The following is a 26,952-nucleotide window of genomic DNA, read 5'->3' on the forward strand; positions in this document are numbered from 1 at the left end:
AAGAATATGGAGCTGTTCATACTGCAAAGAGATCTCTGAGCTAGTAAAATACTTCAAGGTAGATGTCTTAGTTACTCTTTCATTGCTGAGACAAAATACCCGACTACAAGCTACAGGAGGAAAGGTTTATTTAGCTCACAGTTTGTAGAGCTTCCCGGTCATAGTCAGATGGCCTCCAAGCAGGGCACCATGGCAGGGTAGATAAGAGGCAGCACCAGCAAGCATGTCTTTCCATTTTCATTCCATTTAGACTACAAATCTATTAGTTTTGCATGCAAAGTGGGGCTTCAATAAATCCATTTAGCCACACCCAAAACTATGCTAAACCAACCACAAAATTAATCCACTATTACACACCCTTAACTCAGGATCACACACCCATGATCCAGCCACCTCCTTAAAACCCCACCTTGAGTATATGAAGCTTTGGGGAGACATCTAGATACAAGCCATAACAGCAGACAGTAGACTTATTTATGATTCCCACCTGCCCAAGAGTTGGCATTCACTAAGTAAATATGTGCTGATGACAGATACATGAAAAGATGCTCAGCATCACTAATTACTAGCAAAGTGCCAGTTAAAACCACAGTGAAATACTGTCTCACAGATCTCAGAAGAGCTGCTAGCAAAAAGACAAAAGTTAACAATTGCTGGCACCAAGTTGGAGAAAGGAGAACCCTTCTATAATGTTGATGGGGAAGTAAATTAGTACTGCAATTATGGAAAATTTTTTGGAGATTCCTCAAAACCTAACGCTTGGATTACCATGTGATCCAGCAATTCCACTTCTGGATGTTAATACGAAAGACTTGAAATCAATATGGTGAAGAGAAGTGTGCAGTCCCAAGTATGGGATTGTAGCATTAGGGGCCAAGTTAGGAATTCAGCCTCAGGACCTACAGCGGATGAACAGATGAAGAAAACAATGGAATCTTGTTCAGCATTCAGAGAGAAAGGAACTCTACCCTTTGCAACAACGGAGATAGAGCCGGAGAATATTTTGCTGAGATAAGCCAGACACAAGGACAACCACTGTGTGTCACTTATATATGAAATCTTAAAAAGTCAGACTCATTGAAGCAGAAGGCAGAAAGGGTTACAGAAGATGGAGAATGGAAACACAACAAAGTCTCAGACAAGATTAACAGGGCTTCTTAAGATTTCATAGGTACAGTGACTATTATTAGTAATAATGTATTACTTATTTCAAAAGTGTTAAAGTTGAAATGTTCTCACTACAAAAATTATTTAAGGTGGTGTATGTTAACTTGATTTAATTATTCCATATTGTACTCATACATCATAGCATCACTTTGTATTATATATATATATAAATTTTAAATATACTGATTTTAATGAACAAGTGAGACTCCTTCCATAGTAGCCAGTTATAGAACTGAAGAATATTTTAAGAACACCATCGTATGGATGTTTCTACCTAAGCATTCAGAGAAAACATTTGAGCAGTATTCTTATATTCATAAGTTAAATAAAGGAGATTCCACTGTAACCAATTTGCTATTGCCCGTATTAATATTTAAGAGCATCCAGTAGTTAATCTCCCACACTAATTCACCAGAGAATCATTGAATGCCTCTCATGTGACTCACAAGTAAAGTAAATTTATACAAAATATGTTATCTATGTTTTCTGATTGTGTAAAACTCATGTTTAGCTGTAGAATATGTCTTCAAACTTCAGTTAGAGGTAGGTACAGCCTGATATTCGAGGAACCTGAACCATCTTCTTGTGTGATCTTGCTACTTTTTACATGTCTACCTTCTTCATGTTACCATGTATTTATCTGCACCTGGCTCCCCAAGTTCACACTGGAAATGTACAACTTGTGGATCAGAATTCTTTAAAACACCAACCTACACTGACCCTCAGCAGACTATGTTATTTACACTTCTACCTCAAAATATGCAGACAAAGGGCCTTTTTAATGGCTCGTTCTTTACCACTGATCCTCACTAAAATTAAGGGGAAAATCTAAATTCCTTCCTCCTGTGTTTGGTTTCTAGGTTCTGATCCACATGAATATATAAAAAGAATAGAAATGCCAATCATCTCAAGGGAGCTAGGTAACCGATGCCTACTGTCCCCATCAATATGGAAATAAAACATCCAACAGAATATTGTGAATAATTTTAAAAATCATTACTTCAATAAAGGTTAATCATGAAGGCAGTGAGATCAGAGGCCCTTTAGTAACTCAGAATTACCAAGAAAAGGAGACTCCTCCAAAATTGTTACTTCTCCAAAGACTGGTACTGCAAGAGGACAGAGTGGATTCTGATGATGTTTGGCCCTAGGAAATGCCTGCCTCAGGACATGATGTCACAGGCTCCTGAGCCCTGATGGTTGGGTTTTCAGACTACAGAAATGTCAGTGGTAGCACTTAGTCCTGACACCCAGCATCGTGAACAGTTATTCATGTAACATGAATGGGAAGAGCAATAAAAATTTGCTTTCCCATTCTCTGACCCACATTCTCCTATGGACCAAGCACACTGGCGATGCACACATTCCCTGGGGGAACAGGACTAGAGGGTAGGCACAGTTGCACGGGCTTTGGCGCCTCCGGAAAAACATCAATTTGCAAGATTAACAAGACTAGTGTAAGGTCCTGCCTTTAGTGACAATGACAGGAAACAGAGCTAGGAGGACTGATTTGATAAGAAATAAAACACTAAAGGAGGAAAGAAAGAAAGGAAAAGAGTACATGTATGTAGGTATACATACATAAATGTGTGTATATGTGTGCAGGGTAGGCTAACTACACTACTAATCTCTAACCAAGAATCACTGTTCATCAGAAAGAACAGTTTGAGCTGTCCTTGTTTGATTGTTTGATCATTTTTTATGCCTAGATCTTGTAACCTGAACAACTTCTTCTGAGATAATAGGTAATATATTAACTAGCATTAATTTCCTGCTATTTTTTAAAATTCTGTATCATTTATATCCTTTTTCTGTTTTGCTTTTTAAAATAAACTAATCCTAAATTTAAAAAAAGAAAAAATAATAAAATGTAGATTCCTTATTAAAAAAAAGAAATAAAACACTTTGGCACAGAAAAATCTCCATAAATCTTTATTGAAATATTTTCATCTTTGCAGAATAACCCAGGAAAAAACCTAGATTGATCACTACTACCAAGGCAGTGAGTTTTAAGAAGGGAGAAAGATACTATTTCAGTCCTGGCTAACATGTAAAACACCTTATTTCCTTGCTGGTTTTTACCAAGCTTAACCCATTGTGGAGGTCACTTCTGCATCTTTCCATATCATCTAATAGGTGGAAATTTTTGCACAGAGATTTTTGGGGAAACTAAAGCTCTCACCAAACAGACTGAGATCTCCTCACTTTTTTGTTTGTTCGCCATCACTACTGAGATGTACATTTATCATCCAAAATGACGTCTTAAGCTTCTAAATCTAAACATTACATTTGAATAAAAATAATTCAAGGTGTGTACTGGGATTTTAGGAAGATACTGAGAAATGGGGGCCAAAATAAACCCAAAGCAGGGGGGAAAGTCCAAAAATAGCAACTTTCTCCAGCATTTTTAATCCAAAATGACAAAGGAAATATATCAAAGAAATTATTTCCCAGAAAAGCCACCACTCCTGTGTGGATGCCGCTGACTAAAAGTCTGCCTAACGGTCACAGTAGTGTCCACTGCAGACAGTGCATCCGCACCCAAGGCACACATCCACTGTCAGGAGCTCTGGCCACAGCCAGGTTTGACCTCCTGCCAAAAGGATGCTTCTTCAGGGAGAAGAAGGTAAAATAAAATTTTAAATGAAATCTAAGGGTGCTTCTGGCTGAGGACAGGGCCTGGATGGGGAAGCCTTGGCTCCCTATACTTGTGGCTTTGGGCGATTTAAGATTTCTTTTGAAGCCACATAACCACACTAAGCAAAGACCCCCTTACTGCTGGACTTCAGGGAGTCCAGGCAGAACAGCTGGAGAAGGACAAAAACAGTCAGATGCATCACTCAAACACTTCACCTCTTTACCGCAGCTCAGCTTTCCTTGCAAGTATCCTCAACAGCTCCAAACCCAGCTTTTAAAGCAATGTTCCCCCAAGTTTACTGTCCTTCGTGGTAACCAGGTAACCTAATCACTGCTCTGCCTTGCTCCTCTTTCCATAAAACCCAAACACTCCTGTCTTCCCCTTCCTCAGCTGCAGACACGCATGCATGTGTTCCCATCCCTACTCTGTGCCATCCTTCCTGGGCGCAGCCTACCCACCCTGCTGTTCCCATCCTACCCCTCCCTGTCACTCTGCTGAGCCCAGCCCTGGAGCCTTCACTGCCTCGATCGACCCTAAATCCGGCCAAGGCTGAGAACAGCAAACAAAAGAGCAACTGTGGGAACTGACGGCTCGAGGGCTGGCATCTGGGCTTCCCCTGCTTGCCTCACCTGGGAGGTGCCAAGGGCTGGGCTCCCTGCAGGCTCCTCATACACCTCAAGACGACAGAAGGTATAGCTGGCCCTTGGACAAGCGCAGTGTGCTGTCACTACAGCAGCAGTGAACACAGGAGAGGGGGGCTCTCCAGGGAATAACCCTGGACAGGAAGCGGGACTGTCTGGGCCAGAGACCAGGGGCTTTGTACCATAAAATACGATTCCAATATCCCTAGAGGGGGGAAAAAAGAAAGGGAAAGAAGGCAGAGAAGGAGGGGAAAGAGGAAGGAAAAAGAGGGGAAGACACAGGGAGGGTGCAATTCTAACTTTGTGTGAAAAGATACGAATCTAGGCTCAAAGCCCAGGCGCATTTTCAAATCCCAGGGCACAGGGCTTTCGGGTTGAAGCCAGCCCTAGAAGCCTTCCACGGAGAGGGTGTGGTTGAGCTCGTAGCCGTTGCTATCCTCTTCCTCCAAAAGCAGCTTGTCGATGGTCAGGGAACTGATGGCCCTCCTGGGGTCATCCATGTCCTGAAGGACTGGCTCAGGGAGAGAGATGGGCAGCTGGACAAACTGGGGTCCAGGCAAGGCCGGGGCTGGAGGCTGGTATTGCAGGGTAGAGGGAGGCAGCGTGGAGAGGGGCTGAGGCCATGGGAAGTAAGTGAGGGGCGCCTGGTGCTCCGGACCCTCCAGCTGAGGCCCCACGGTGGGCGTGGCAGCGCTTCTTGTCTGGGATGGAAACACAGGACCAAGGGTTAGCACCAGATATGTCCATCACCCGCCCTTGCCTTAAAGAAACCTCCAGTTCCTCCTCCAGCTCCGCCATTCCCTGGCTTCTCACTTCGGGAGGCTCCACCTCCCCCTGCTCTGAGTCTTCCTTGCGAGGGGCAGCCAGGCAAACCTCAAACGCATCCCTCCTCTGCAGGTGTCCTTGCACGTGCTACTTTCTAATTCAGAAACTTTCTCCTCTATGCATTGGCATACAAATAGTACCGAAGTCACACAGCTGAGCACATTAAAGATACTTTCCCAGGGTGCATTGATTTTTAAAATGCACCCTTAATGTCAGAGATCTTAAGGTTTACAAAATGCGTGAGTCTTAAAATGTCTGAAAATAACATGTTAGACAGTGAGCCTGGCACATAACCTAGCAGCTAGCTGTATCTGGAAGGTGGCTGCTGTCCTGCCCAGACATGAAAGCAGTTGTGGCTCCACACAGCAGCTCTGGCATCCTGCGGTCCCCAGTGGGCCACGGCAGCTCCCGCACCTCTTCCCGTGTGCTAGCCACAGTGCAGAGGTCAGGCTCCTTACAGCCTGAGAACTGCTCTGCCAGCAAACTTGGCCTTTCTTCATGCTGCTCCCTGGAGCCATACCTGTCCTTTGCTCCTGACTCTGAGCTGTCCCCCGTGGCCACCCCATCAGGGGCCCCCATGACTCTCCAAAGCTCAGAGCTGTTATCCCACATGCTCTAGAAACTACACATCCCACTGCACGGAGCCTACCCTTAGGAACCTCAGGCCCAGCCTGCGAGAGAGGCAGCGCCCTGAGGGTTTCTGGTCTTTCACAATTGAAGAAACCAGCTGGAAGAGGAACATCTCCTCAGGGACTACTGGGGATGTAAACTCCCCCTTCCCTGCCTCACTTATTCTCTGGTTGTCACTGGGCCTTGAAAGGAAATCGCGAGTCCGCCGTTCTGAGCAGAGCTTTTGTCAGCTTCCTAGGAGTCTTGTTTTAATCCAGACTGATCTAGGAGGTGGGTATGGGGTGGGGCCTGGGATTCTGCATTTTTTAACAGATCTCAGGAGACACAGTGTGACTGATCCAGGCACTGCAGTGTGAGGAGCACGGCTGTGGGGTACCAGTCACGGAATAATGAAGCAGAAAGCTCGTGCTCGCAGGTTGTCGTGTGTCTCACTGTGCATGGCCACTTCTCCTTGGACATGAGCCCATGGACCCAAGGTGAGCCTCTGGGGAGCAGAAAGAATCTGGGAAAACCTTAAGGTTGCCCTATTTCAAAAATCTAAATAAAGCTTCTTCACGTCTGAGTGCTAGGGATGGAATTACAGCAGCCCAGTGCGGATGCTGACAGCTGACTGGGGGCTCAAGCCACCCAGGATGAGTTCATTTACAAAACCCCAAGGCAAATACTTTATTTCTTAATAAATAGTTTGTTTGATACATGGAAACTTTCAGAGCAAATAATAAGGATGATGAAGGGGATAAATCATGGAAAGAACCGTCCCAGGGAAATGAGTAGGAACCACCACATCCTCTGCCCACCCCTCCTCCGCCTCAGGCTCAGTGATGCGGAAACGAGGCTCCCGGGGAACACACTGCATCCCTCCTTCTCCCCACCTCATTAAGACCCCGCAACTGATCTGCGAAACAGCCAGGTAGGCATGAGGGTCAGCCTCCCACAGGCCTCGCCTGGAAGGCGCTTGGAGGCAGAGCGGGTGCACTGGGAAGACACTAGACTCTAGAGGGAAACGGAAGGGACGTGGGGAACCAAAGCAACTTCCACCCACAAGGGTGGGCTCTGTGACTACTCCTGAGGCCCAGCTGTCCTTCCCACTGGTGCCCTGCGACGGAGCAGATGCCACGAAACCTCAACCTTTATTCCTGGGAACACCTGAAAGATTTCCATGCTTTTGGTCACATAAAACTGTGTCTCTTTCTTCCTCAATTCCCAGAAGAGCAGACCCTCCCTTTCCTATCTGGCCCTTGAAGACGGCCCGTTGTTGATGTCACTGGCAGATTTGGACGGGATGGTAACCAACATTTACTTTCTGAGTGTCGGGAACTGTGTCAAGCTATACCTGAGTTCATTTGATACCGACAACAACCTTCTTGTTAGTATTTGCATTTTACAAATGAGGACACTGAAGCTCAGAGAGGCCAAATTACCAGCCCAAGCTCATAGAACTAGTAAGTAAAGGGGTAAGGATTGAACACAGCCAACCTGATGCTACAGATGGGACCCCAAAATTACCCTACAGGTGGTGCTAAGTCAAAAGTACGGTTTTCTGGAAAGTTGCATCAACTTCTGCTCAGCCTAGAAATCTAGAAAATTCCTTTGTTAAATGAACGATCAAATCACTCTTCAAGTTATTTGAATGGGGAAAAAAAGGCTGGCACTGGCACAAGACCCTCTACAGATACCATTCATTAAAACTTTGCCTCGTAGCCAAGACCCACTGCTGCCAAGGCAGCCAGGGAGACACAGGGTAGAGGAGCAGGGGGCCTTGGCAATCCCAAGGGGCAGGAGCAGGACAAGACAGACAGGAGCTATCTGGAAGTTATCTGGGGTCCATGGAGATAGCAGCAGACTTCTTAGATGACTCTGCTGACTTGGATGACCTGATAACCCCGAGCACATGTAATAAGAAAGACCAAGGTAAAGTCAGCCCTATTTTTCAAAGGCGCCCTCTGCTTTTGCGTGACGTACCGTGACATTAGTGATGAGTGGTGGGGAGGCGTAGGTCAGCACTGACGAGGGCCCCACCACCGTGTAGCTGGGGCACACAGGCTGTACATACATGTCGGCTGAGTAGGGGCAGCTGACAGCTTCGTGGGACACATACTCAGTGTAGGGCGTCCAGGGGGTCAAGGGCTGGAGGGTGGCCGGGGCAGGTTGGGAGAGCCAGCTGGCACACAGAGCCCCCTCCTCTGTCACTGTGGAAGCAGAGACCTCCATGTCAAGGCAGGAAGGACCTGTGGGGAAAAGAAAATTGCAGAACTGCAGGTGCCAACCAGAGGAGGGGCCTGGAGGAGTCCAGGGCTGCAGGAAGCTCTTACCCACTGTGGTGTAGGTCGCCAGGGGTTGATGGGGCAGCACCACCTAGAGGGGAGAAAAAAAGACCAGGGTCAGTGTTCAGCCATCTCCATCCAGCCCTATGCAGGGAGCTCAGCCAGGAGCTCAGGTAGCAGAGCAGAGAAGAATCTCCCTTGTTAGGACAAACCCCCTACCCTACGTCCCAGTCACCACTGCCTACGTTTCTGAGGGATCTGTGTTCCAGTTTTCCGAGAAGTCTGTGCACATAAGGAACTGGCACCTCCCTCTTCCTTGTGAGACCCCCACTCATGCTGGGGTGTGCTTCTCACTCATTAGGGCCTTGCCAACATCATGGCTCCATGGGCCCAGCAAGCCAGTCCCCCACCCTCACCCCACTTCACTTCCTATGGTACCACCAGTAACTTGCTGCCCTCAGGCCCCCACTGACAAGGAAGTGCATTTCTTCCAGACCTCTTTGCCCCAACGCATGTTGGCGCGCGCACACACACACACACACACACACACACACACACACACACGTCACGGGACACAGGTCACGCTGGCCCCTCACCGCAGTTGGTGCAACAGCCGCCCCGCTGCTGGCGTGGCCACGCTTCCTCCGCAGCAGCTCCTTCACAGGCTCCTTCACGCGGACACCCTGATAGGGCCGAGGTGGGGCTGGGGCTTGCTCCGGGGCTGTGGCTGTGGAAAGGAACCACGCTGGAGCCCAGAGCTCCTCTCAGACACACTACAACCCAAGTCCCCGCGTCCTCGAGCATCCGCCTGCTTCCTGGCTGTGCTCGACCACCAGTGATGACAGGTTATTTGCTGGAGGGTCTGCCTGAGTTATCACTCTTCCTGCGCCCAAACCTTCTGCGACGCCTCCACACCCACGCTTAGGGCCCGGCTGCCCCTTGGTCTAGAGTCAAAGGCTTTCACCTGGGACCTGATCCCGTTTTGCTAACCACTCTGCCCCCTCGCCACTACACAAACTAGCTCCCGCCCGAGGACCTGGCCATGCTTGTCCCCTGGTCCCAGAAGCCGCACTTCAGGTTTTCCAGGCCTGAATGCTCTCCCACGTCTTTTGACCTCTGCAGTCCATGGAATTTCTGCATTTTCAATTCTCAAATACTTGCAGATCTGATTAGTGCTCAACATAGGTGGCAGTAGAGTACAGCAGTAAAAGCAAGGACTCTGACTTGGGTGCCACAAGCCTTAAATCCTGCTCCTGCCAAACTAGCTGTGTGATCCTGGGCAAGTTGTTAAACCTCTCTGACCCTCTTAATTTTTAATTTCTTATCCAAGGGATGTTTTAAGCATTCATTTGATTTAGTAAGTGAGAAATAAGTTGTATGTTTCATATAAAATCAAATACAGGGTGAGTGCTTCATATATTTTTATCCCACTATGTGTTAGTCTGCATTATTAATCTGGTTGGGAGCATTAGAAATATTTTGAATGCTTCCAACCAGGTTATGAATTTATCGAGGTAAACTATTTCCCCGTATCTTCCCAAATGAGGTGTCCATAGTGAACTCTGACGAGTTGTTGATTTGTCAGTTGGGTGAGTCTTTAACATGTGCTGCCATTTATCTTCCGTTAACCTCTCCTGGACCTTTAGAATGAAGGGCCTCGAGCAAGTGGTTCTCGGGTTGTTCGTGACTAACAGGACTTGGGAGACATCCAGTGCTGATCTGTTTGCCCTGGGGCCAGAGAATATCCACTGTGCTGCCGAGAGCTTTCCTTTCCTTTTGTTATCAAAGGCAAGAAGCCAAAGCCAACCCTGTATTAACCAGGGAATGGGCTCCTTCCTGGCCTAGGAGGGCAAGCAAAGCGCTGTGGCTCTGCCTGACAACCTGCCCACTCAGATGGCCTGGGCTGGATGGAAGCACTGGCCCTCAGAACTCACATGGGTGCCCATTATCATGAGATGATAAGGGGCCCAGGGCCCAGGCTCCCAATCAAAGGCCCGGAAGCCCGAGTATCTGTTAAACCCGGATCCACAGTGCGGCTGTGATTGAACTTTGCTCAGTAAATACCCAGCTGATAAGGCCCATGCCTGCCTGGGCACCAGACCTCCCCCCAGCTTCTAGGCAACAACATGGCCTGGCTTCCAAAGCCAGGAATGTAGGCACAGGAGGGAAGTGGAGCCCCAGAGACAGATGATGCAAACCAGGGCCACAGCATTTCAGAGGAGGCTTCAGACCCACCTGCTGGGCTCCCTCACCTGGCCATGTAGCAAAATTGACTAGAGAGCAATGCAAAATTCAGATTCCTAGGTCCCTGCTCCTAGAGGTCTGATTAGGATCTATATGAATGTAAATCCCTCCGTTAATTCTGAAGATGTAGGACCATTGACCGTTCACCCCTGATTTAACAGAAGAATCTCCCAATAGGCGATTAAGTATCCTTTCTTGAACTGCCCTGTCACAAGTGTGAACACTGCTATTTATTCCTTTTTTCAATTCTTGTGTGTGCGAGGGTAGCACTGAATGTGATGGATGGGATCCCTGCCCATGAGGACCTTGTAGTCTAGTGAGAAAGATACAGAAGTTACCAGGGAGAGCGGTGTCACAACTTGTGAAATTCAGGCTGATCAAAGAGGGCATAGCAGTGGCAGCCACATTACTATCTGTGCCCCTGGACCACCTTCAAAGCTTAAAACACCTGGATTCAAACCTGGATTCTCACCTATTGCTAGGAAATTCTCAGATTTATTTAATGACTCTCGGCCTCAATTTCCTCATCTACAAAACAGGAATAATAACTCCTGTCTCCCCCAGTTGCTGTAAGGAGTGACTGAAATAATAATTGAGCTCCCAAGGTTGGGTCCAGCATATGGTAGATGTTTAACACGTGTTAATTTTCTCCCCTCCCCTCTACTCACATCTATTTTCTTTGGGAAACTATAATTTGAGAAAAGTTCTTCCTCCTCCTGAGCCTGCCTTATGGTAACAAGTGCTGCATTTCCTTGTGTTATCTTCTAATGGAACAATTCATGCATTTATAGCTTTCTCGCCTATAAAATAATCAAAATGGTAAGTATACGGTAGGTAAGTCAAGAATTAGATGTAAAGTGCTTAGAATAGAGCTTGGCATGGGGAGCCTGAGCTAATGTTATTAGTGATAGTGGCAACACCTCCTTCCTCAAGGAACCTCTTATTCCTTCAGTCACTTCTCAATAACTTTTTAAACCTTGGCCTGCCTCCTGGGTGCATCCCTCCTCTGCAGGTTCCACTTGCCACATCCTGTCTGCTTGGCGATGCCCAGTGCTGCCTCAGACCTCAGGGGTGGCCTGGCATGGCAGAGAGCAGAGCTGCCTACTCCTCCCACATTCTGCTCGGGGTCACTCATGGCCAGTCACAGCCATATCATGCAATATATTCAAGTGGGTTGCCTGCTATTTCTCACATAGTACAGTCTGAGACACTGTATACTCAGGAGAAAATTGGGGCATATTTGGAGGTCCCCCTACTGTGGTCACCCTATCCTAATTTATCTGGGCAACAAGAAAAACTCAATATGTTTTTCTTGTTGCCCAGATAAATTAGGATAGGGTGACCACATAAGCACACATCTTGGCCCAGATCAATAAAGTACATGGCTTGCTCACTCATCCCCCTCTCATTTGCATGTAAATTTCTGGGGAAAGGCCCAGAGGCCTTCTGATTGTACTCCCTCCCAGGAAGGGGACACACTGCACACTTGGCTGGAAAGGACCAGCTGAACACTTCCAGGATCTTGTCAAGTAAGGATTTTCTGCCTCCTGTTGTTTTTAAATCAATGAACAAAGAGGGCTCTGGGGAGCTGCTGTGAGCAGATGGTATCAACTTCTAAGGTCTGGACTTCCTTGGAACCCTCAGTGTCAACAGATGTGCCCTGGCACAACAGAGCATATGCAGAGCAATTTCTAGGTACACCTCTTCCTACAACAGCTGCGAAGCTTCCACAGCCCTATCCACTCATGTGCCAAAGTGTCCCACAACTGACTCCACCTGAAGAAGCAAGTGTGTGGTGGCCTCCCAACAGCATCCTTGCAAAGTGCCTGTGAAGTATCAGGATCCAAAGCCTCAGAACAATTCCCAACGGATCCCAACTGCTAAGTGTGTTTGCAAGTTGAAACTTGAAGTCCAGGCTTTTCACACCAATCTATATGAGGCAACAATCAACATTTCTAATTCTACAGTAAACACTGTGCTCCCAACTGCCACTATCACGAGAACTGACCCACAAACACAAAACTGAAAGAGGAAAAAAGTTTGCCTGAAACCATGGTTGTCTTATCTTGGGGCTGCTGAATCCCTTTAAAACAAATCAACTGGATTATTTGAAATAAAATTTTAAAAGTATTAATTTTTCAAACAATAATAAAGAAAATAAGAGACTAAAATAAATAATATACCAGCAAAAAAAAGGTAAAAGCCTAATTTCCCAGTTAACCAGAGATTTCAATCACCCCCTGATGGAACGGCAGCTCCCGGCAGCACAGCCTTAAAGTCTGATTTATTCTAGGGTGTCCAGTGGGCAGCCAGGTGTTCATCAACGAGAAAAATCTGCCCACCTAAACATGGACCTCTTGGCTCTCATTGGGTATCTCCTTTTGGGAGCTGAGAAGCTCACTCTATTGCCTTTCCATAGCATTGAAAGTTAGTCACCAATGGGGTTGGGGTCAGAGGCTTATTTACAGCAAAACCCACAAACTGGTTCACAGTGAGGGCTTCTATTTTCCAAAACGAGCAATGAAAAATCTGAAGACGTGAAAAATCAGCAGAAGATATTTCAGTTCCTCCTGTCACACACCAGACATGCTCCACAAGACGAAAATAAGAGTCCTGCAGCTGCTGAGCCACTGCAGAGTACACAGCATGACAAACTCAAGCCCCCGGGTCACCTCAAAGAGTACCCCGGCTGCGTGGAGGCAACTGTGCCCACTCTGCACCGAGCCAAGGGAACATATGATTCTACTGATTTAAATAAGCATGATGCCCTAGTTCCTTGGTAAAGGTATAATAAAATATCACTGAGGAAATATGCAAAATTTTAGGTACTTGTTCATTTAATGACCTCCACACTGAATGCAAACCACATTCAAGCCGGAGTACAGAAACTACTCAGGAGCTAAGGAGAGAGGTCGGCAGGCACTGGTCCCTTCCAGGGCAATTTTAGAGAAGCTATTTTCAGCAGGCATTCATTTCCTAGAACAGCCTCCAAAGCACTCTCAAGAGAAGACTCTTCATCCATTACCCTCATGTTATTTCCTGAGAATCACCTGACCAGGCGACCGGTTCAAAACCAGTTCAAAGCGCTGCACTAAGGGCTCTATGGGATCCAGATATCCAGGCCGGATGTATTTCCATCAGGCGGGAAGCAGAGGACAGGAACACTTCCAATCCATCTTGACGATGCTGCCCACGGGAACTTTCTCCACTCACACCTTCCTGGACCTCGGAGGACACAATCACACAAGGCCATCTTCAAAGATAAAAACTTGCCAGCTCAGAAACTCTTACTCCACACTATCAATCATGACATGCCACTGATCACTAAAGTAACCACTATAAAGATTAATTTTTCCTGCTGATTTTCAGTATTATTAGAGAGAAAAAAGACTCATCAAGGCAAAACAAATAATTTTCTCTTTATTTGTAGCAAAATTTTTTTTAAAAACCTGAACAATAGGAATTCAAGCCTAGGGCTAACAAACTTGCCCCAGTTTCTAACAGAAAACAAAGTCTGAAAAGTTGCTGACACTTTTCACTTGAGTATAAAGAACCTTGTTTGTGTTTGTGGCCTAAGACAGCTGAGGTCTTCTGGGAAACAGTTCAGGTAAGCTAAAGGGTTATTCACCGCTTAACTGAAACACTAATGCAGGTGCCCTGCTGAAGGTAAATGTCTGAGTCAAAGTTTTAAAATTTGTTCTTTCCATTTACGGACAATGGCTGATTTTTCTCCAAACAGGAAGAAAAGAGCTTGGGCTTTAGCCAAAAATTAGACTTGACAAGCTACAGAAAGGCCTTCCCACCCAATGCACACTAGATTGTAGTTTCTTTCTTTCCTTCTGAATGTCACCTAGAAAGAGCTCCCATATACATGTAAATAGGAGCTTTCCATTCACGCATGTTTGAACTGAGGGGAACTCACAGCCAGGGATCATAAACACATCACTCACACATGCTAGCAATCTAGATAGCACTCAAGACAGAAAAAAAGATGGCAGGTGGGGCAGGGCAGATGCGGAGGGCCATGGCACCGATCGATAGAAAGATATGATAAAAGTAGAAACAGACAAAATTAGAATTTGAAGCTGCTTGTCAGGCCGCTGGGGCAGCAAAGGACTAAATGACAATATTGCAATCAATAGCCTGGGATGTCTCTGTCAGATGTCAAAATTGGCGGCTATCTCCAGTCTAAGGAGGGACAGGAAGAGTCCGTGACCTTTCCCCTCTGCAGGCCCCCAATCTAAGAAACACATTCCTTCCTATGAGCCCCGCAGGGTTCATTCTTCAACCACAGATAGGGCCACCGGGAGAAGCCAAAGGATGCCACAGTCTCTTAGACGTTCCCCAGATCTGGCTACATAGGGAGGACCTAGAGAGACCTTGCAGTGACCTCCTTACTAGAGGAACCAGGAAGCCTCCCCAAGAATGATGGGGTGGTTTCAAAGGGTTTTTCAGCCTTAGAACCACAGGGCCCCAGCCACAGATGTCCAGGTGCTGAGCGATCTCTGTGTAAAGGAAGTGGCAGCCAGCAGGGAACTGACACGCAGGGCAACCCACCAGGGATTTCTCTCAAGTTTATGAGGTGAAAGGAGCCCGAGGGCCACAGCCCAGCCTGGCCCACCGACTTCCTGCCTGAACTGCTCCCACTCCAACACCCTGGGATTGCCTGGAGTGTGCCAAACATTCCAGTGCCCTGCCCCATGAACTCAGGCGGGGCCGGCCAAAGGCCTCAGGTGCGAGAGCCTTCTGCGTGGCGGTGGTCCTCGGAGCCTTTCCCACTGTCATTCAGGCACCCTTATGCCTTGCATATTACCTGTCCACTCTCCCTCTAAACCTCATACAGAACAAGCTAGAGGAAGGATGTGGGATCCACCTCTTCTTTATCAGACCCAGGTATGTTACCTCAATGCATGACAAAGATCCATGTGTTTCTTGGTCACAGTCTTAACTCCCAGGAACTCTGAAATAATCACTCACATTTGCATGATGCTCTGTGGTTCACCAAAACTTTGACACAAATGATTTCATGTGAAGCCCCACCAACCCTCTTAGGTAGAGGAGGTATCTACTCTCCCCCTCTTCTTCTGCTAATGAGGAAAGTGATGCTCAGAAACATTCAGTGATCTGCCCAAGGGCTAGACTTACAAGTAACAGTGTCACCAGTCAAACCCAGGACCCAGTCCATTTCTCCCTCCTCCCTGCTGGGCAAGTTCCATTTATTTCTCTGGGTGAGTCTGGTGGTCATCAAATGGCCCATTGGTTAGTCCTAACACGGATTCCTGGAGTTGGAGTCTAGGCTAGGAACACTCTCATCCTGTCTCCCTTGATTTCCAATTCCCTCAAGAAACACTAGTTCCCAGCTAAGAGGCGAAGAGAGTCCGCCGCAGACTTGTGAGCAGTCTGCTCACATGGGCACTGATGAGAAGTGAGAGACTCAAACAATTCCCCGCAAGGTTTTATTTTTGGTGTTTTTTGACTGAAATGACAGCAGATAGGTCCACCTGAGAAACCAGCTGCATCTGCTTGCCTTTTACAGAAACTAGGGTTACCAGAGCAGAAAGGGTTCCCATCTCAGATGCACCATGTTCCAGGGCAGGGGTCAAGAAGATTAAGGGACCTCTGGTAGAGCGTCCACTGAGCAGGTACTCGCTGAGCAGAGCAGACGAGGCACCGGCTCTAAGGGAGCCTACAGTTTGCTCTTGTGGAATATACAGACTTTAATCAAGTAATCACACAAGCAAATCTAGAATTATAAACTGTGACAGAGCTACATCTGCTTCAGAACTGAAGTAGTTCTGGTTTATTTGACTGATTTCTGCCTCCCCCTGACTCTCCAGGGCTTAAATGAGCAGCAAGCTGAGGGCCCCTGTCATAAAGGGGCTCTATAAAAGCCAGAGGCAAGAGGTAGGAATATCGTCTCTTCATGTAGAGAGGCGAGGGTCAGAGGTTCAAGCCACGCTAAGACCAAGCCTTCTCCTAAACAAGTGGGAAGCCCTGGAGAAGCCCTCAGGATGTTCTATGAGCGGGTCTCACCCTGTCTTGGTTGACTCGCCCAGCAGAAGAGCAGTCCAGGAACTCAGATTCTAACATGGAAATAACCTGCCTTCAGGTTTCTACTGAGCCTCAAAAGTCTAGGAAACAAATTTTCAGGCGCTCTGAGCTAGAGTAGAGCCACTGTTGCTGAGGTTATAACCTACCTTCTTCCAAGGGATCTATTTCAACTGGAAGGGGAAGCAGGACCCAAAATTCTTGCACTGAAGAGCAATGTGATATAGTGCAGAACAAACATAAACCTAATTTGGAAATCTTGTTGCATTCTTTATCATCTGTGGGACTCCTAGAAAACCACTCAACCTTCAGTTTCTCTACCTGTAGAATAAAAATAATATCTACCTCAAGGGTTATTAGGAGGATTTATGAGACTGACATAGTTAAACATCAAACACCCGAAAAATAGATGCTCCGCAGAAAGCTATTTATCTATTAATCTCAGCCAATAATTCATGGCGCATCTCTCAACAGAGAATTATCCTTAACATGGTGACAATAAGCTAGCCTCATTCTCGGTGCATCCTTTTACTGAGTGTCTGTTTTCATCATACCCAGGGCCTTCTGCGGCCTGGGAGGCCTGTGTTCCTGGAAGTCATTCTTCAGTAACGGGGTCCAGTGACCCCAAGGACAATCCACCCTAGGAGACAAGGAGGCCAATGATGCTGCAGAGTCCGAGACTCCATCTGTAGACAGAAATTCTAATAGAAGATACCAGAACCCTGGCACTGACCTTTTATGGAAATAGTAAGCACTAAACAGACTTCTTTCTTTGGAAACCACCAGGGGAGTAGGCTTGTGGCCAGTGCAAAATTTTCAAAAATATTCCTCCAAGAATAAACAAGTAGGATATATTTGAACAGCAGCAATTAGATGACAGTCAGAGAAGATGGCACAGCCTTGTTGTGACCTCAGGTATGACCCCTAAGGACACTGTGCGCATCTACAAAGGCCACAGCTAAGGTTTGATTGTAGATGTTCCTTCAAAGGAGCTATGCAGGTCATACCTGGAATACTTGTCATACCTGGAATAGAAATATGACCATGTACAGGACATGACACAGAACACTCAAATAGTGTTTTGATGCTTAGAAGCGGGAGTTTTATCACTTACTAAAGCTAGGCAGATTTTGACTGATGCTGGGCATTACCTCAGCTTTATTGGAAGCAGCAGGTATCAACTGTGAAGAAACAGGGTCTGACCTGAGAGCTCCAAACCAGCAGTCCCATGTCAGGCAGTGAACAAGAAAGCCTGCCCACCCCAGGCACCCCACATGTAACAGTGCACCACTATAGGGAAGGACGGAGCAGAGGACATGGAGACATCTCTTCTTATCAGCATTCTGGAGGTCACAGCTGATCTGAGAGACACAAACTCTTCCTATATATTGCTAAGAGTTAACACCTGACCTGCAGCCCCTGCAGGGTTATATATTGCAAAGGCTTGAATCTAGAACAGATTGATCTAAGACAGAAAAAAAAAATCTGTGCTCAGGCAGCTAGACAAGGCAGCTAAAACATAGTTGTTTGTTCTTTGATTTAAGTAATATCTAATTTTGGGTTTTTAAGACCAAAGAGAATCTTTTATGAAAGAAATAAACTTTCTCTGAAATTCCCAAATAAGAATGACTCCTTTGCAGGACTCTTCAGAGCCAGCAGAAATTGCACAAGTGAGGCCAGATCCAAATGCCCGAGTCGCAAGATTCATGGTGGCCTGGGCTACAGTCTACATGAGTGAAAGTAGTCCTGAACACGAATTCATGATGTGAACATAACTGCCAGTCAAGATGAGCTTTTTAGAGTAAGTCTCAGATTTACTAACCAATAGCCCTCATGATTTGAGGGGATTCCCTAATAAAAGGCACTGGAGAAGAAGAGTGGTCATTAGCATATCAGGTTTGAAAGATGGCTTGAGATCAACTCATAGGAATTTTCCCTCTCCTTACTCACAAGCACCCCACAAAGATTGAAAACACTACCTTCATGATTGCAAAATTTCAGGAAGACCAACGCGACACATGTCACAGCGACTTACTCTGTAAATCAAGGATCTGTGACAAGTTATTAGGGATCTTGCTGAAAGGAATGAAGATCTGATCAAGTCAAGATGTCAACTACCATTAAAGTACTCTAGACATAGTTATGGTGCCTGTAGGAAGCAACCTAGGAGGGGAGCTAGGAAAACCTGACAGTTACCCAGCAACCTGAGTTTGGATATCCCCCTAAAACTACTCCATTTTTATTTTTATATTGGAGTGCTATAATATATTGATTTGAATAAAGAGAATTATGACTCAGATTTGTATATATGAGTCTAGATATCCTGGAATTTTCTTCCCAATGCTAACATGTGTCTATGTGTCTACTATCTAAGCAGTATGCCTGATTATCATCCCTATATTCAGTGTCCTATACTCCATATTTTCCCTGACTTCATCTTTCTCGCCCTTCTGCCTAATACAACTCCTTTCACTGGTTGACTTCGCTAGATAGAAATAACTCTATTATTAGATGGATACTTTATACAGGTGTGCAAGGCATGATAAGTAGATGACTGATTTTCCTTCTATAAATTGATGTGGCTTTCATCCAACATTAAGATCTGCTTCTATCTTCAATTCTTTTGCCTTTCTTCTTCGCTTTTTTCCTTCTCCTCAACATTTCTCAGGCTTGGAAGATGTTCACGATGTTTATTTGCATCCTCTCTTCCGATTAAAGTGATGGATCTTTCTAGTGGGTTAAAAGTAATTCAGTTTTTATTAAGGGTGTTCATATTCTTTGGGCACCTAACACCTGGTCTGAGAATTATTCTCGTTTATAATTCTTTGGCCACCAGCTCTTCCCAGAAAGTGCTATTAATGAAACCATTACTAAGAAAAGGAGGCAGCACATTGTTGTTTCGGTTTTCGGTATCAATAGTGCTATTCTTGTATATTTCAAGTGTCATTCTCCTCATAAATAGTTTATAAACACACACCAAACCTGTGAGTTAAAAGACAAATGCAAGTTTTCTAGTTACTACAAGCCTTGCTACATCCTACCTTATAAGGGTTTTAGGGAAGTCATCGCCAATGTAGTCAAAGAATGGTCATCTAAAGCATCAGCATTACCGTGCTCACAATGTCTGCTACACTTACATTTAGAGTATGTACCTTACCACTTCACAAGAAATGCAAACTCAGAAGCCGTGCAAAATGTAATCTATAATTAGCCTGCATCACCTTTGTCCTCAGAGGTGACAATGGGAAAGCAGTAATAGTAACTTTACTTAATGTCAAGCACCACAATTATGAAGGAAGAAGTGTGTCCTAGGGGCTGGGGATTTAGCTCAGTGATGCAAGCGCCTGCCTTGCAAGCAGGCTGTCGTGAGTTCGATCCCCGGTACCGATAAAAAGGAAAAAGACAAAAAAAAAAAAAAGAAGTGTGTCCTTGCTGCAAGCATAAGGAGTGCAACCAAAAGAGGCAAAATGTCTTGCCAACATCATCCAACCAGCAAGGCAGAAATCTAGGACTCAAATTCAGATCCATATGCCCAGAAGGCGAACTGCTAAACTACTACAAGCAAAGAGCAGAGATGCCACTAATTCAAAACCCTACTCTCCAAATTTGTTCTGTGCACATCTGTGAACAGGTGCATGCAGAGATAAGAAGAGATACCTTGACCCTTCCCAAGTCTCGAAAGTTCAGAAAGAAGGAAATACTGGAGGAGGCAAAAGCTTCGACTCCCAGCACAAGCAGCTACGCAGAGCCTAGAAAAACAGATCTGCTGGATTGTTCGAGGCAACTCTAAGTCCCTCTTTAAGCATTCCTTTGGCCAACACATCTTCAAAGGGCCCAGTGAAGGAGGTAAATCAGCAAGCAAAAATCTTATTTTCTTCAATAGAATATAAGCTTAATGCATCAAAGTGAATTCTATGATCCAAACAGCCCCCTGTAGACCAGAGTGCTTCATTTCTCCACTGGCCATTAGCTAACATAAAAGGCCCAGGCTTTCACCAACAGCACCTCCTAAAACCTGTGCAGGAGACAGGACAACTTAGCAAGTCAGTATTTGAGGTTGAGTCAGATGAGTGAGTTACTAACCTGATCTTTAACTTGAGTTTCCTCATCTATGACAAAGCCTTACAACTCAACTATGCCACGGATTTTTTAATGAGGATTAAATGAGATAATGCATTCAAAGCATGGCAAAGACTGGTGGTTGTCACACCCAAAAACTGCCTTCTTCTTCATAACAAGCCCTGCATTGTGGAGGGTGGCAAAGTGCCCAGCTAAACAATTATGTTGGTCTCCCATGTAGACGGGAGTGGCCCTTAGGTGTCAGAAGAAGTTGCATGTTGGAGAGAAGAGGCATATTTTTCTTTGCTTTTCCCTGTCATCTTCCTTGCCTGAAAATATGATAAAGGTAGCAGAAGTTGGGCCGGGGATGTAGCTCAGCCGCCCAGCACCTGCCTGGTAAGCACAAGGTCCTGAGTTTGATTTCCAGTACCAAAAAAGATAACAGAAATGAGAGCTAGGTTCACAGTGACTGAACAGCCTGCCACGAACTTCTTTCCTGGGACAGAATGTATGTTACTGCCTTAAATTTCTGTCACTTCAGGTGCCTGCTAGCAAAGAAATTGAATCTGAAGTGGCTCAACAGAACCTTCAGTATGTCGCATGACATTAGATAAGTACTCAGTGCCGGGAGCTGCTGTTTATCACTAATGGACTGAATGCATTCCACTCGTAGTAAGTCTCAAGGTGGAAGCGAAGCTATTGATTTCAACCTCACGGCAGCACTTCTCAACGTTGAATGTACGTTAGAATCACTCAGAGAAGCATTGGAAAACCCCAACGCCCAGAACTAACCAGAAGCTCTGGGTTTGGACCCAGACAACAGTGGTTCTTATCGTCTCCGGAGCATTCCGGTGTGTTGCCAAGGCTGAAACAGCCTGTCCTAAGCATGTGCAAGAATCTCTGCTATTAAGCTAAGAACACTTAGATTAAACTGGGTATTATTGTTTAATACTACTGTTTTCACCCAACAATTACAGATAGAAGAGAACTTCAATCAAACGCAGTCTCCTCATTCTTAGGCAAAGAAACACATCTTCAGTTTCCTCTAAGTCAGGGCCAGGGATATAGCTCAGCAGTGCAGTGCCTGCCTGGCAAGTGTGAGGCTGTGAATTCAACTTCCAGTACCAAAAAAAAAAATTTTCCTCCAAGTCTCGAAGTAGCTAAGTGTTTTACCAAAGGCCCCATATTTGATTACTTGTGGATTTGAAAGTAGATTCTGTGTCTCCTGCCTGGAAGGATAATTCTTGAACACATCGTCCAGACAGAACAAGAGGATTTAAGAGATGCACCTGTCCAAAGTAGCGCCACTCTTGTCAAGCCATTGTTTTTCAAAATGAGAAAACTAGAATGTTCCTAAGTATTCATAAAGCATGCTTAAGTACTGATAAAGGCGAAATTATGCTGATGGTCCTAATCAGCCAGCTTTGATTTGCTTGGCTTACAATAAGTAGACATTCTTGGCGTAGAGTCAGTGAATATCTTCATTTAGTCAGAAAATAAACTAGGAAGAAATCAAAGTGGAAAATATCTGATACACTTATTTTGCAATGGGAAAGTTAAAAGCAAACATTTACAGGACTTCTTAATGAATCAAATGTACACACATATAGTAAACAAATGCAGACAACCTTGATTCTTTCATGTTCCTTACAAAAGAATAATTTATAGGTGTGAATGGGGGGAAGCTTTGAAGACTTCTGACTCAGTAACATTTTGGGTGTAGAGGGAAAAATTGACATTTTTCTTTAGTAAATACAAGATAAAGGAAGTAAAATACACATGAAATCATCTGCATTTTTACCAGTTAAAGTTATGTGCCTGGTAAGTGCACGTCCCCTGTTCCACCTGCAGAAGGTGCCTGTAAATGTGTCTCCTCTGAATTCTACTTCTTCACAACAAAAACCACTGAATCAACAGATAAACTTGGAAGTAAAAGTGTTTACTTAGACTTGTTAAATAAGCAAAAGTTGTGTCACAGAATAAAAATATTAGAGGTTGTCCACAGATTTTTAATTACCTTTTGTTGTGATTGTATCTGAATTTATGCAGAAAATGTGAAGGTTCTAAAAATTATATGGGCATTACACATTTTCTTTCTCTTTGCCCTGAAAAGAAAGCTGCCTAGTTAGTGGAACCCTATGGTAAATCCTAAGAGCAGAGTTCTCTTTTAACAAGAAGTCTGAGGTTCTAATTTGTCTGTCTACTCAACTGTGCTCTATTCAAGTTGTCTGGAAGCCATAATACCTTGACAGTAATTATTTCCTACTCCTAAGGGCCTTCTCTGACAGAACACATAGTGAAAATGTACCAAGGCCAAGTCTGTGGGACATGAAATAATCAGCCAAATCAGAGAAAAATCAGTCAAATCTGCTTCTTCTTATCATGAAGATCTTTCCTTAACACGACAACAAAATGAAATCGCATTTCCTTTCTAACAAGTGGTGTTCAATGTATTATACATAACTCTATTACCTTTCAGGGATCAGTTCCATCAAATCAACTTTTAGCATAAGACAAATTATTTATCAGCTTGTCTGCAAGCTTTATCTTCTACTTCAGATGACATTCTGCAAGCCCAGTATTGCACACCCTAAAGAAATAAACTCCTTCACACCAACCGGATCACCTAAGGCCAGAATGTGGCAAAGTTTCTATAACCAGCTAGATAACAATTATTTCAGGTTTTGTATGCCATGTGCGATACAGGCTCTGTCACAGGCACTCAGCTCTACCACTGAACTTCCAAAAGCAGCCTTACACAGTATGCAAACAAATAGACATGGCTGTGTCTCAATACAACTTTATTTACAAAAACAGGTCATATTTACATATCCCTGTTTTAGATAACTGGAAAAATCTCATTAGATCCTATCTCCCAAGAATATTTTGATTGGGGCTTTTAAATTATCCTAATCAGAATGGAGAAAATATACAGAAGAGAATTTGGAATCATGGTGATTGCTCAAGGTGGACTTAAGGAAGCTGTCCAGGAGAGAAGGCAGTAACGAGCACTGTCACTTCTGGAAAGGAAGCCGGGTATCACTTTACCCACCTTCTCCACTTCCCTTTACACAAAAAGCTGGTGAAGCTGGCGTTAGAATTCCCCTCTTCCAGGTTTTTAAGAATGTGAGGAGGTGCACTAACTGTACAAAGCTTACTGTAGCCAAGCCCTGGCTCACGCCAGTACTCAAGCTGTCTCCACGGCACTAGTGAGCAGCTGCAGTGGACACTGTTGTCACTGTACAGGACGGAAAGGGCCAGCACACTGTCAGGCAAGAGAACCTGCAGGTGGAGCGACTTCTTTATCCACTCAGGCAGATCTCAAATCCACGGTTGGGGCCTGATGGGTTACTTGTCTGTGCCGGCAGTCCTGAACTTTAGCAAGCTGCCTTGATCTTAACCAAAGCCCACAAGCACAGTTAGTCCACAAGCAAGGGTCATGGGCCAGGTAGGAAGGAGCATAACTTTAAAGTAAATGTTTTCTTAACCCTTTTCGGAACCCTAGGGTACAGTCATTTCAGCTCATGCCTTGAGGGTGTTTTCTGAAACAAGAAAGTGCATTTTCAGCACTCTTGGTGTCTGATTTCAAGCCCTTCCCTTAGAACAGTAGGTGAGTCTAAGTGGGCTGATGATGCCACCCTGTTTTTACTGATTTTCCCACAGTGTTTAGTCACCCACATCCCCTGACTGGGCCCACGGTGAGAGAGTAGGTACCTGGGGCTTTTCTTAATTTTCATTAAGGTTCCAAAAAGGACAATTAAAGAGAGTTTGATTTGAGTTCATCCAAACATATGAAAACATTCACCCTAGTTATCGCATTGATGAGCCTGTATGTGATCTCCTTTACAACGTAGCTCTGGCTCAACTCGAACAGGAAGCAAGCTTTCCAGCATTCTGTAACGAAAACTGTTCATATCTTAGGAAACATTAGAGTGGAAAAATACAGTGTATACAACCAAGAAGGAAAGAATATAGTATGCAAGGGTGTGATCCATATCTCAGATGCTAGGGCAGTTAGCATCATTTAGGTGGCATCATAGCTCGCTAGCAGTATCTCTGCAGAAAAGTATTACTTTTACTCCCATTTTAAATATGAAAAAAAATGTAAAAATTTAAAAATGGGCACTCACACAAAATTCAAATGATTCAGCTCTGAGAGGGTATATGGGTACTTAAAAGGCCCTGAACATCTTTATGAGATTAAGGCCTACCTGCCTCACACACAGGGCACTCCCAATAGTGTCCGCTGGCACTGCTTCTAGAAGCATGGGGTCTTTGGCCATTCTGCTTCTAATAGCAGCTGCACACCATCCAATCTACAATATTCCTAATTATCTTGGAAGAAGTCCAAAGGTCTCAAAATTAAAGTACATTTCTTTTATTGAACAGTATGTATCTTGCTGACATCAGTGATGGAACTTCACAATCTGAGAAATTTTGAAAGCACTCCCCTCCATCACACAATAACAAGCTCAACTGCAAAAGATTTACACAAGAAATACGGAAGCAATGACACTGTGACACTGTCACATTTTAATCAATGAAGTTCATTATCAAAACTTTAAAAGACCCAACAAAACAGCTTCTTGTGAAATAAGCACTTCCTAAATTTTCTTTTTCTCTAAATCTGTATTTTTTTAAGTTTTCTTGAGGTATGGTATATCAGAACTAACTAAAAGACATTTTAAAGAATTAAGCACCTTTAATGAGAAGACAGAACAGTTTTTTAGTGATATTCACTGCTTGAGGAGGTATAAAATTGAGCTCAACTAACGTTCAACTCTTATGAGACCATTGGGTTGACTTCATTTACTTCATGCAAGGAATGCTGTAGATAATCTCTGTATGACTTCAATTACAAATAGTGCAAGTTTTTTTTTTTTTCAGTCTGCATAATGGAAAATAAAGTTCACAGTTGTTCCATACAACTCCAGGGATAAAAATCGAGGTCAGAGAAAAACCTGTTGCCCCTCTGCAGTGGAATACACCAGCCTTACCACAGAATGGGAAAGAGAACAAAAGCAAGAGCGTGAAGCAGCTCAAAACAGGCTTCCTAAACCTCAGTGCCATCTCATGTCCACACGCTCACAGCAACAAATCGTCTTGGCAGAAAGCTCAGTCATTGCACCAGAGGCAGCCATGGGACTGAACAGCAGGCTGAAGCCGGCTGGCTGTGGAAACAGCCCCTGAATGAAGAGCTGCCGCCTTCCCCTCCGCCACAGCACATCTGGCTTTGGCGGTGAATCATAAGCTACCCCGTCCTCACCACAGTGATTCATGCACAGAGGTGGAGATCCGATGAGCTGCCCTGCTCGGGCATCAATTCGTTTCTCTCCAGCCTGGAAAATCAGCATCACTTCTGACAGGCTGCTTTCTCCACCAGGCTCAGGCTCACCCACCTCCCTCCTCCTCACTCTCCGGGCTTGCAGCCTAGGCCCTGTGGCCCTGTGGCCACCACTGGCTCCCCAATTCCAGGCCACCATGACCTGCCAGCCCTTGGCGGTGCTTACTTAGCTCTGACAGGCACAGTCAAAGCACTTACGTTTTTGCCAGAGCATGGCCTGTGACAGGATGTTGCCTTTTCTCTTTGAAGCAGACAGTTTGGCTTCTTGAATGTGAGCCTGGGTATGCTTTCCTCCAGTGGAACCACTGCTTGCTGGGGGCTGTGTCCTCAGCTTTTTAAAGGCCTGAGTTCCCGCGGCGCAGCGGTGCGTCATCACATCCTCCCACCTCAGGCACGAGTGCACTTTTGCGATAGCAGCACGGCCGTCACCCCACTGTGTGCATCCTCTGAGGGCCACCGGCTGCAGAGTGCTTCACACACAGAGCCAGCCAGCTGAGACTGACGACCACACAGCACAGAAAGGCCGGGACCATTGGCACACAGCTGTAGAGTGTGTGTGTGTGTGTGTGTGTGTGTGTGTGTGTGTGTGTGTGTGTGTGTATGTGCAAATAACGTGGGCACTGTATTAAGCCTTGGATCTCCTCACACAATGAGGGTCCAGAAGGACACTCTGGAAAATGCTAGGCTTTCTCTGGTGCTTATCTGGGGTTTACACCAGCGGGCATTGGCAGGACTTAGCCCGCCTTAAGCAACGGAAACGTGATTCCCAGGGGTCACTGACTCTTAACATGGGAGGAAACACCTGTCCTCCTTTCAAGCCTCACTAAACAACCTCCTCATTCTTTTAATATTGCTTTTCTGTTTATCCACTTTGAAATTCAGTGGCCACGCCCTTTGCCCCAGTCTCCACCAAAAATGGCAAGGCTTAATTTTATTTAAATATGGGGACACTGGTTCTGATAACTGATAAACTCACAAAAAAATAGGCCAACTCGTTCAGGGAAGAAAGGACAAGACACCTAGCCTCCTCCAATGAAGCTGCCTTTTTAAAGGAGACTCATCAGCACCTTAGAAACAGAGCTTCTCGCACGT

At 45.2% G+C, this 26,952-nt stretch overlaps 1 protein-coding gene across 2 annotated transcripts in view; it reads right to left on the reverse strand.

The window, feature by feature from the left end:
* Positions 1-3,086: 3,086 nt before the first annotated feature.
* Positions 3,087-26,952, reverse strand: part of Pou2af1 (POU class 2 homeobox associating factor 1) — a 43,731-nt gene continuing 19,865 nt past the window's right edge. Inside the window, exons 1-5 of one of the 2 annotated variants that reach the window (XM_013155581.3) lie at positions 26,059-26,921; positions 8,762-8,892; positions 8,214-8,256; positions 7,864-8,129; positions 3,087-5,147 (exon numbers count right to left, since the gene is read on the reverse strand). In XM_013155581.3, the coding sequence (XP_013011035.1) occupies positions 4,833-5,147; positions 7,864-8,129; positions 8,214-8,256; positions 8,762-8,892; positions 26,059-26,233 (930 nt within the window). In that variant the 5' untranslated portion in view covers positions 26,234-26,921 and the 3' untranslated portion in view covers positions 3,087-4,832. Of the gene's footprint in view, positions 5,148-7,863; positions 8,130-8,213; positions 8,257-8,761; positions 8,893-26,058; positions 26,922-26,952 lie in introns of those variants that run through there. The other variant, XM_013155583.3, reaches the window with a different exon arrangement.

The sequence above is a fragment of the Cavia porcellus genome, unplaced genomic scaffold, assembly GCF_034190915.1.
Source record: "Cavia porcellus strain 051 isolate PalLab524CR breed Dunkin Hartley unplaced genomic scaffold, mCavPor4.1 scaffold_9, whole genome shotgun sequence".
Taxonomy (NCBI): Eukaryota; Metazoa; Chordata; class Mammalia; order Rodentia; family Caviidae; genus Cavia; species Cavia porcellus.